General features: G+C 37.5%; 1 protein-coding gene across 1 annotated transcript; it reads left to right on the plus strand.

The window, feature by feature from the left end:
- Window positions 1–2,530: 2,530 nt before the first annotated feature.
- LOC103251372 (butyrophilin subfamily 1 member A1-like) lies at window positions 2,531–11,083 on the plus strand. Its single transcript, XM_008049945.1, has 9 exons — window positions 2,531–2,609; window positions 3,172–3,519; window positions 6,807–7,088; window positions 7,202–7,369; window positions 7,717–7,737; window positions 7,832–7,858; window positions 8,706–8,732; window positions 8,958–8,984; window positions 10,428–11,083. The coding sequence occupies exons 1-9, from the start codon at window positions 2,531–2,533 to the stop codon at window positions 11,081–11,083; spliced, it is 1,635 nt and encodes a 544-aa protein (XP_008048136.1).
- Window positions 11,084–11,431: the final 348 nt, after the last annotated feature.

Below are 11,431 nucleotides of genomic sequence, written 5' to 3' on the forward strand. Positions count from 1 at the left end.
GCATCCAATTCCTGAACAAAACCTGAAACTCACAGGTCATAAGAGAGAAGACAGACAAGTGGGACCTTATTAAACTGACAAGCTTCTGCAAAACCAAAGAAACCGTCAAGAGAGCAGGGAGACAGCCTACAGACTGGGAAAAAGTATTTGCCAACTCCAGGTCTGACAAAGGCTTAACATCCTGGATCTACAAAGAACTCAAACGTGCTGAAAAGAAAAAAACCAAACAACCCCATTATAAAATGGGCAAAAGATATGAACAGACTCTTCACAAAAGAAGACATCTGAGCAGCCAACAAACACATGAAGAAATGCTCAACCTCACTAATCATCAGGGAGATGCAAATCAAAACCACAATGAGATACCACCCAACTCCAGTCATATTGGCAATTATCAACTACTCAAAAAATAACAGCTGCTGGAGAGGGTGTGGTAAAAAGGGAACACTTCTACACTGTTGGTGGGATTGCAACCTCTGTGGAAAGCAGTGTGGCGATTCCTAAAAGCTCTAAAAATCGACTTTCCATATGACCCCGCAATCCCCCTACTGGGAATATACCCTGAAGAACTCAAATCACTCTATAAAAAAGATACCTGCACACGTATGTTTTTCACAGCGTTGTTCACAATAGCAAGAATCTGGAAACAACCATGCTGTCCATCAAAAGAGGACTGGATTAAAAAAATGTGGCACATATACATGATGGAATACTATGAAGCCATAAAAAAGAACAAAATCATGAATTTTGCAGCAACCTGGATGGAACTAGAGTCTATAATACTGAGTGACCTCTCACAGAAACAAAGATCCGAGTATCACATGTTCTCACTCATATAATGGACCTTGAACATCCAACGTAATAGTATAAGAAAATGACTGATGGTACTGCAAAACTATGGGGGGGAGAGGGATGGGATTAACAGTAGCATAATCTGTCTGGGGTGGGGAAACACCTCTTATCAACAGGGTGCCTGAATGAAACGTAATTGTATACCTAATCCTTAACTGTACCCCACAAAACCATAATAAAAAATATTGATTAAATATTAAAAACAAAAACAAAAACAAGCAAAAATGGATTACATAAACAAAGGACAGAAACCGCATCTTTACTTCTTCTCATAGTCACAGCGCGGAAGTAAGAAAAGGGCAGGGAGACTCACTTTGGGATTGTTGATACTGCTTCTATTTCATCTTGGTCAAGATGGATTTAACCTAGTGTCAGTGAAGGAACTTTCTATGGAGGAGTGTCAGAAAGTTGAAATGTGTCTGTGTCTTTTCAGTTATCTATCTAAAGGAATGAAATTTATCATCAAAATGAAAGATATATTTAGGTGAATTGAGCAGGACATTAAAATAAAAATTGTTAACACAAAATTATGTGCTACTGATGCTCTTCCAAGTACTTTACACACAAAATTTAAAAGTATGTAGTATTATCAAATCCATTGTTAGTTGAGGAGATTGAGACATAGAAAAGTTGTGTAACTTGTCCCAAAATCATAAACTCGTAAATATCTTCATCAGAATCTTAACATAGGCAGTTAAATTCTAATATTTGTGTGATTTACCAGTGTAATATGTATTTCAGAAAGAAATAAATTAGTTGTTTTTTATTCTCTCTGTATCTTGTAAGTATGTAATTATTAGGTAGATTTATTATTTCTGCCAGTTCAAAGTTCTTTTTTCTTGTTTTATTATACTTTCAGTTTTGAGTATGTCAGAGTGACTGTTAAGCTTTTGCCAACGGGCTCCTGTGTGGGAGTTTTTTGTCTCCTGTTTTCTGAATTTCTTTACCCCTCAAAGGCACCAAGTTTTCCGAAGTCTCGTATCCCCTTACCATCTTGGAGCAAGACTCATAGGAGAGACCTGCAAACAGCCAAGAAGGGAACTAGAGGAATGAACGGGTGGCTTTTTCTATCCTTGGTGTCTACAGCAGTGAGAATAAGTTCCGGGATGCCTTCATCTCTTTAAGAAGAACTTAAAAGATGTGAGTGCTGCGTGAATATTTTGTGGGTGATGGGCAAGTAAGTACTGGAGCATTGAGATAATCTGGACAGATTTCCTGGGGGTTGACAGAAGACAGGCCAGGTTATGTTTACTCCTTCATCATATAGGAAAGTGTGTGGAGAAAATTCATTGAGGACAGCGCATGTTTGAATTAAAGCCTCACTCAGCACTGTGTTGCCTCCCTCCATCTTGCTGTCCATTGGAAAAAGTGTTCTTTTTGAAAAAGAGAAAGGTTTAAGGAGATTGTGGGCAGATTTATTTCTGCTGAACATGACTGTTGAGGTGAGGACATTTGTCTGGAGAAGGGAAACAAAACAGTTTTTTTGTGAGTGTCAAAGCTTCTCTGGTGTTTCCTGGGAGAGAACTGCAGTTATTTGAGAGCTCCAGGAGACCATTTCTTGAAAGACCCGGGAAGCACCTTAGCTATAATCTATATAACTGTGGGTCCCATTCATGTCTTTATTTCAGCTATTTTTAAGATCTCCCTCTGTGTCAGTCTGTTCTCTGCTCTGGGAAAGATGATAGGTTGTCTGAATTTCTCTCTGCCAAGAGACCTCTTCTGTATCCTAATTCTCCAGTCATCCATGTGGGGCTCAGGTGAGAATAATTTATATTTTCTATGCTTGAGTAGTCTTATTCTTTAAATAGAAGGATTGAATCACTTTGTTTGTTCTCATATATACCTGGATTGATTCTAAATTCTCCACTTCATGTACAGGCAAATAAATCATTATATGATTACTTTAGAGGTAATGATGAGGTAGAATTATTTTATTAATACCTTCTAATTCACTGAGGTCTTGGCTTCATGAGGAATACTTTTTTCTGATGACCAAGACCTGATTAAAAACATTAGTTTTATGATTTCTCAGCACTCTTCCTATCTCCTTGATAAAATTTACTATCATTGCAATAACAAAATCAAATTTTAATGATTAAATCAAATGTAAAAATTTGCCTAATGTGAGATCACCTTATTGATTGTAAGTTGCATGAGTGTAGAAATCCTCTTTGCCTGGTTCACCACCACATTTCAGCCTGAATTTGTGCTGTAAATAATGGAGTGTATGAGGGATTGTCTGTGAGTCTCAGTGTTGTGCTCTAAAATAGCCAATCAAGTTCTGTTGACAATCTTTTCACGTTGAGCCTTATTCCACAGATTCATTTGTGGTGATCGGCCCCTCAGAGCCCATTGTGGCCATGCTGGGTGCGGATACAGTGCTGCCTTGTCGTGTGTCCCCAGCGATGAGTGTGAAGAACATGGAGCTGCGGTGGTTCCGCTCCCAATTCTCAGAGGCTGTGTTCGTGTATCAGGATGGACAGGAGCAGGCCGGAGAACAGCTCGTTGATTTCAAAGGGAGAGCAGAGTTGGTGAAAGATTACATCTCTGATGGAAGAGTAGCTGTGAGAATCCACAGTCTCCGGGTCTCAGACAATGGAATATACAAGTGTTTTTTTAAAAAAGGCAGTGATTTTGAAGAAGCCATTTTAGAGCTAAAGGTGATAGGTGAGTAATTATCCGAGAATATATGTCACTTGCAGTGAAATGAAAGCATTTTATTTTTGATTTTTGGAGGATGATGGTATACAGGAGAGACAGAGGCAGGTATGCAGGGAGTTGGCCAACATCCTAGATACTGGATTTCACCCGAAATGCGCTTGGTCTTTTTATGCATTTATTTTAAAATTGAGCCACTTCTAGAAATATCTATTATCAAAATAGGTAGTTTGTTTTCCACTCATGTCTCTCCCCATTCATATTGAAGGAAAACACCATGATTACCAAACTGTGTCTTTTCTCTCAGAGTCCACACCCTGCTTGTCTTATTTGGTGAACAGAGACTCCACTGGGAGCATTGATGGTGGGGTCCTGATTGCATCGTTTATAGGAAGTGACTACAAACGTTGTGACAAGTGCTATTAATATTGAAGAAAAAAATGTATGAGCGGAATGCTGAGGTCTGAAAATAATCAACGTTCAGTAATTAAGTGAAGCAAGATTGGAAAACAATATTAAACTGAATGGTTTTGGGGAAATAAAAGACTCTGAAGAGAGGAGCCAGTGTGAAAAGTCTGGAATAGACTGAGAATAACTGTGTGTCAGGGATTGTCTACAGGACTCTACTGGGTCAGTAGTGATAATGTGCACAAAAATGCTCAGGCAGGTCGTGACAACATTCTTTTTGCTTTTGGGTTCTATCACACAGATTATCCCCCTCAGAGCCCATTTTTTTTTTCTTATTTTTTTTATTTTTTTTTTTTAGTTGGAGTCTCACTCTGTGGCCCAGACTGGAGTGCAGTGGCCGCTCCCAGCCACTGCAGCATCAACCTGCTGGGCTCCGGTGATCCTTCCGCCTCAGCCTTCAAAGTAGCTGTAATTAAGGCATGCGCTACCACGCCCGGCTGATTTTTTTTTTGCTTTATTGTAGAGATGAGATCTCGCTGCCCATGCGGGTCTCGAACCCGCGGGCTCAGGCAATCCACTCACCTCAGCCTCCCAAAGGCACGGGATTACAGGCTGAGTCACCGAGCCCGCCTCGTGTCTTCTTATTTTTATGGCACACTTTGACATGCCCTTCTATGCCAACACAGAATAAAATTTCACTTTCTCCTAATGCTTTCATTTTGTAAAATATGTAGAAATGTAACATAGAGAATTTATTCCTAATTTAAAATGTACCATTCCATATATTTTTAAAAATGAATAAAACTAAATAACTAGCACCCAGATTAGAATGCAGAACTTAATTAGAATCCAGAAAAATCTATTTTTCTCTTCAAGTCACTATTTCCTCAAGGTTGGTGATTAGTCTAATTTCTAACTTCATAGATTAGTTTTGCTTGTTTTGAATTTCACATACATGAACGTTTAATGCCTGTCTTTTTTTATTATACTTGTGAAATTTTTCTATGTAGTTAATTGAATATAGTTGCAATTTATTTCTATCTCTTTTCATTGTTTTATTTTTACATTTATAAATTTAAGCTTCAAAAATGTTATTTGAGTATAGTATGTAGTACTTAAAATATTTTTTCAATTCCAATGTATATTCACTTATTTATACACTGTAGTGAGTAATGCAGAAAATCATCTTCACCAATTTACAAATGCATTATTTTCTATAAACTTCCTATATGTACCAAAGTACATTCTAAATTCTTTATGTGGTTTTGGTAATTTATTGGTTCATTTCTTTCACAGTATCATACTATTTCATTTTCTGGAGGTTTATACTCTCTGCTAAGACAAACTTGTTGTTTTTCAATTGTGATACCCTTCTTCTTTGAATATGTTAGACCTGTCTTAGAGTAATACTTCTCAATTGATGCTATCTAACAAGATATCCATAGACTCATTTTGTCCATCTTCTTATGTGTAACTTTAATAGGAAAATGCCAAATTAATTAGATCTTGAAGGAAAGAGTGACAAACTCTTCCAGTTATGTACTGTGATTCCACTTTAGTAGCCTCTCAGTAAGAGGTCAGATTTTCAGTTTCAAAACCAAGTTCATGAGAGTTATGATATTTTTCAGTATCTTTCCCTTATCACTTCACTGACTCACAGATATAAAGACAAGTTTGACATTTAGAAACAGTTGGTTAATTATATATCTACACTAATCTTTCATTCAGTTAATGTTTGCCTAGTATAGTCACTTCTGTGCTCAGGAATGGGTATCCCTTCCCGTTCTTCTCTCTCAACATTGGTATAGCTTTTGTCTACTCATTTCTTCAAGTTGGGACTTCAATGGCTATATTCTTCTAGGAGATGCATTTTGGTCTTTGGTCTGCTGCATATTTCTCAGCACTGATTTCACTCACATGTTCATCTCCTTTGCTTGGCTCCCTCTGGCAATTATGAGAAGATGGATTGTCTTTCAGATTCCTTTCATGTGTTCTCCATATCAGATCAGATTGTGGTAGTAAATATTAATTGTGTTTTATTTTATAACAAAAAAAGATGATGTAGCTGAAGTTCTGAATATATTTCTGACATCTAAGGAACTGGAGCCGGAGGGAGCCAGATATAAGAGGATCCATACTGTATGATATGAGGTTCAAAATGGTAAAATAATATATAGTCTTAGAAATCGGGAAGATCATTATTCTAAAATGTTTAATGGGTTCTTCCAGTATTATGTAATGTCATGTTTTGATGTAAGTGCTGGTTAAACTAATCCACTAATAGACACGTCTTGTGATGAGTTGAAGAAGAGGAGAGGTGATGGAAAGGGAAAAGACAGGGATGAGTGTAAAAGAAGAAAACAGACCTTAACTCTTTCATTGATTTACTTTACTTGGTTACCTTTATCTTTTTGATAATCTCTGCTTAGAAGAAGAGAAAATATTTGGAAAAATTGCAAAGACAGACTGCTTAAGGAAATGATGAACAAAGATCTCATTTTAAGCTCAGAAAAGTAGTCTTCCTTGAGACTGCAATAAATGGAATAGATGGAAAAGAGATATAGAAATATGGATTTCTTTTTTAGAAAAAATCCAGCATTTGTAAATTTTACTCCACCTCTATTCTTTATCTCTCTATGATCTAATTGTAGATTTGCTTGTGTAGAGAATGTGTGACATGCATTGGTATAAGTCTTAATATCAGCTTTACATCTGCTGTGATTTTTGAACCTTAAATAACCTTTTCTCTCATGAAAGAAGAAAATAAATTATTTCCTCTCATCCAAAAGTATGGTGCTTTGTCATCTTTACATACTGATCCTACTTGTAATATCAGAAATTTCTGAACAAAAGTGGCCAGGTTTCAGATGAATGACTTTCCTCTCCAGGTCTGGGATCTGGTCCTCATATCTTTATGGTGGGTCCAGAAGATGAAGGAATAAAACTGACATGCACAGGCAAGGGATGGTTTCCCCAGCCTGAGGTACAATGGAAAGACTCAAGGGGAGACAAGATATCATCTCTCTCTGAGGACGAGACCCAAGATGACGATGGGTTGTTTCAGATAGAGTCATCCCTCATAGTAAGAGAAAGCTCAAAGAACAAGGTGTCCTGCTCCATGAAGAACCCCTTCTTTGGACAAGAGCAGGTGGAAACCATTTCAATCCCAGGTCAGTGTTGCTCATTTTGGGGACAGGAAAACAGTAAGGGGGTATTTGGGAACTGGGATGGAATAGGTTTTCTTGGTGCATGTTTTTAATGGGGTTTTGGGGCTTTGTGTCAGAGCCCTTCTTCCCTAGGACATCGCCTTGGAATGCAGCATTTGCTGTGACTTTTACCATACTTGTAATTTGCTTGAGTGCTGTTGTATGTTTGGCCTGGAAGAACAAACAAGAAAAGCAAAGAGTAAAATACACCAGGGAAGAGAAATCAAAAGAAAGTGAAGCCAAAGGTAAAGAATTTATGGGTTTGTTAGCATAGTTGTGTATATGGGTTGCATCTGTTAAACATCGAGACAAGCATATGACTGAATTAGAACCTCAAGCCCTCAATAAATGATGTAATCCAGGGCCTGTAGAAGAAAAAAAAGGTCCGATAGATCTAATATAGAGAGAAAACTCACTGAAATAAACATGAAATTGGAAAATAATAATCACAGTAAGTTTCAATTTAATTAAATTTCTTGATCTAGTTATAAAGAAGTGGTATTTAGGATCTGAGCTTAGTAACTCAAACTAGAAAATAAACTTGAACTTTTTTCCTAAAGAATCTGTTATATTATTATTTTTTTCTTTATAGAATCACTCAGAAAAGAACTTGGTAAGTTCTCCATTCCCTTTGTTCTTATAGAGGAAGTTGAGTCCTTACTTTATATTGTGTACTTGGCATCTTATTGGCTGTTCTTCCTTTTCAGCCAAAAGGAAGAAATTATATCACCAAGGTAAGTTCTGTTGAGGTAATGGTTGAGTCAACTATCTCATCATCCCCCATTTTTGATTGCTTCCTACTTACCTTGCTGATGAGGGAGAGATCCCCACCCTAAATAATGTAAGATGGTCCAATCCATGACACCCAACATGAGACAGATGAGATGAACAGAACTGTATCAGTCACACACACTCAGGGCCTGGAGGAGGAAGGCACTGAACGTCATGCAGGACCGTGGGGATTGCACTTGGGAGTAGAGTAAACCAGCAAGGGTTGTAGGAGGCAAACACTATAGTAACAAGAGGTTGAGGTGCCTTCTCTTTTAACTTTCTGTTATGAAAACGTATGTGATTGTCTTGTTTGGAAACTGTTGCAGGCTGACAGGGAAATGAAGCCCATTAGTTTGAAGACCATGGTTAGGAGGGTTCAGCTGACTTGATTAATAGGGGAATTATATAGGTGGGGAGCTTTCCTGCTTGGTGAGAGCATATCTGGTGAGAGCTGGGGAATGCTTGGTTAAGCATTTGGAGTCATGTGAGACTCAAAGATGTGGAGGCAGTTCAGGAAAGTTTAGGCTTTACAGCATATCTACACAATTCAAGCCTGGTTTATCCTTCTCCTGTAAGAATTGGATCCTCCTGTTTCAACGCCAATGTGTTGTGGAAATGTGGAAATATGAGAATGGAATAGGAGATAGGAATAGAATAGGAGAATAGAAATCAAATACTGTAGAAATGTCATTAGAACATAGAACTATAGTACTATCATAAACCTTCACATTTCATGTGGTCTCTATAATTTCATGCTTTGAAGTGAAGGTTCTATAAATGAGAGAATGTAATTCCTTTGTTTTATTTTAGACTGGAGAAAAGCAAAGTTGTATGCTGGTAAGTAACTCTGGTGTTGTCTTTTGTTTTCAATTGCCCCAAGTTTTCATGAGACATTTTCAGGGCATTTTCCAGAGAGGCACTATCTTCTGGAGACTTTATTTTTCAGTTGGGAGCCCAGAAAGAAGGATGGGGGAGAGTACATTACACTACTTCATAAGACATATTCATGGCATATTTTACCATTTGATTTTTAAAAATTTTTGTTGTTGTTGCTGTTTTTAGACTGGAGAAAGGAACATTTTGAACCAGGTATGTGACCTTATTATTTTGTTCCAAATTATCTCTTCTATACAAATGAGTCACTCTTGCATTTGTATATTGGTTATTCATTCCATGGCTTTCACTATCTCTCAATCACATGCTGAAATGTTAGCAGACTTTGTAGTGTTCTGAGACCATTTACTCATTCGTTCATTCAGCATGAAGGTATACCACCATTTATACAGTATCAAATAAATAAAGCAGACTGGATCTCTGAATTCTTGAGAAAGTTCAAATTGTGATGAATGTTATGAAGGAATAATAGATTGCCAAGCAGAAAATATTGGATTAAAGGAATTCCCCCCAAGGAATTTATATTTAAACTGAGACTGAAGGAATGTGGTGAATTCACATGAATAACATTAAAATAGTAGTTCCATTAAGAGGTAGCCAGGTGGTAGCTTGAGATAGAGAAGAGGTTCTTGCAACTCTATAAAGTGAAAAATGATCCAGACCTTCTTAGAATTTTTCCAGAGTGGCAGCTTATCAACTTCTAGTGCATGCTATTTTACTTAGAATTTCATTCCACATACAAACATTTCCTAATAAATTTAATCCTCCAATAATTTAAATTTATTTTCATGCTTATATACAAATTTTTATGAGATAAACTTTAGTTATTGAGGATGTTTGTTTTGACAAAAAGCAGATTAATTACTACCAGTGTTAGTACTATTGCTACTATCACTACTGGTTTTAAACATTACCATATCTATTGGAAGCTAAAATTTACCAAGCATTTGTCATGTACAAGACATAGTATTTAGTTCTCTACACACTATCATTTATTGCTCTTAATAGACTACACTGAGATATCATAATTTTGTACATCATCATGAGGGTTTTCTGTCTAAAAGAAGCAAAGTAACTTCACCAGGATCACAGCTATTAAGGACAAAGAGATTATCAAGGTTGAGATCTTACTGACTGCAAAGACCGGGATTTCAGTCATTAGAAATATTATATGGATATCTGAGAAAGGGATGGCTTAGTTAATACAAAAGCCCACAGAAAAATGATACTGACGAGGCTTAAATGAAAGTAAAAACACTGTGATTGGAAATATGATAGGATCAAATTATTAAGAGCAAGAAGAAAAATAATAGAAATTTGAAGAAGGATACAGAGACCCTAGCCTGAAATACTCAGCCCTGGAGGTTTTCAATGACGCAGTTATCCTGGGTAGATGGTCTCAGCTGCCTGGATCAGATGATTACTGAAGGTCTGGTCCAACCCTGGCTTTCTATGACTTACTCATTATATATCTCCTAGGAATGAACACAGAATAAAACATAGATTGCTTTTACTTACTCTTCCAGTTCTCTCTCTTGTCTTTATCCATTGTATTTATTCAGGATTTGCATCTTTCCTAAGGCCAAAAAGTCTATAATGGACTAATCACGAATCTATTTTTTTCCTCTACACCTACAGTGGTTATTTCTCTGGATCCAGACACAGCTCATCCCAACCTCATCTTATCTGAGAATAGAAGACAGATTTCTACAAGAGAGAATATTCCTCAGAACCATGATGCCCCCACACACCAAGGGCAAGGGGAATCTGAAACCTTCAGTGTTCTGGGTCAGAATTGCTTTACCGTAGGGAGACATTGTTGGGAGGTAGAAGTAAATAAGGGGACAGAAGTTAGACCAGGAACTAGATGGACTCTGGGTGTTTGTTCAGAAACAGTGATGAGAGAGGGGTGGTTTGTAGAAAGTCCAGAGAAGAATTTCTGGGTGGTGGCATGCAAGGAAGGGCAATTCATGGCTCTTACCTCCAAGCCAGAGACTCTGAAGCTGCAGGGGTTCCCCCACAGGATAGGAGTTTTCTTGGATTGGGAGGCTGGAGATGTGTCCTTTTACAACATGGAGGATGGGTCCCATATCTACTCCTTTACCGGAGTCACCTTCTGTGGGAATATCTGCCCTTATTTTAGCCTTCAAAATACTGATACTTCTCTGACCATCTGCTTAGCCTCAGAGCACAGTGAAAATTGTCCTGATTCTTCTCCAAAGACCTCTGTAACTCCTTTAAGAAGTAGTGATACAGATGTTGCCCAGGAAGCAAATGCCCTATTAGCTCCATAAGAAGCCAGTTATTGGCACCTCTGCTGCCTCCACTAAATTGTCTTATATGTATGTTCTCCAGGAAAGCTGTCCTTGGGTAGAGAATGAGTGACTTTCACTAGGCTTGATTTCAGTCTCTTTCAAAGAGGGAGAGGCAGGAAGAGAAATGAGATAACTGGAAAAGTTCCAGGGGAATTTCCTTTAGTGTTACTATTGGGAAAATAACAGTCTTTTCTTGGGTAGCAACAATTTATCCCAAGAAACTTCAAAAAAGTACTTGGGTCTCTGGTCTGTACTCATGCTGAGTGAGTGGAAGTAAATAATTTTAAAGTTATATTTAAATACAAAATCTTTTTTGTATCAAATATG

The sequence above is a fragment of the Carlito syrichta genome, unplaced genomic scaffold (genome assembly GCF_000164805.1).
Source record: "Carlito syrichta isolate Samal-C Ts95f unplaced genomic scaffold, Tarsius_syrichta-2.0.1 Scaffold142249, whole genome shotgun sequence".
NCBI lineage: Eukaryota > Metazoa > Chordata > Mammalia > Primates > Tarsiidae > Carlito > Carlito syrichta.

Coding starts and splice junctions, on each gene's coding strand:
- LOC103251372 (XM_008049945.1), top strand. CDS start 2,531: ATGATAGGTTGTCTGAATTTCTCTCTGCCAAGAGACCTCTTCTGTATC. Junction 7,089..7,201: donor GGAAACCATTTCAATCCCAG/GTCAGTGTTGCT, acceptor GCTTTGTGTCAG/AGCCCTTCTTCCCTAGGACA. Junction 7,370..7,716: donor AAAAGAAAGTGAAGCCAAAG/GTAAAGAATTTA, acceptor TTTTCTTTATAG/AATCACTCAGAAAAGAACTT.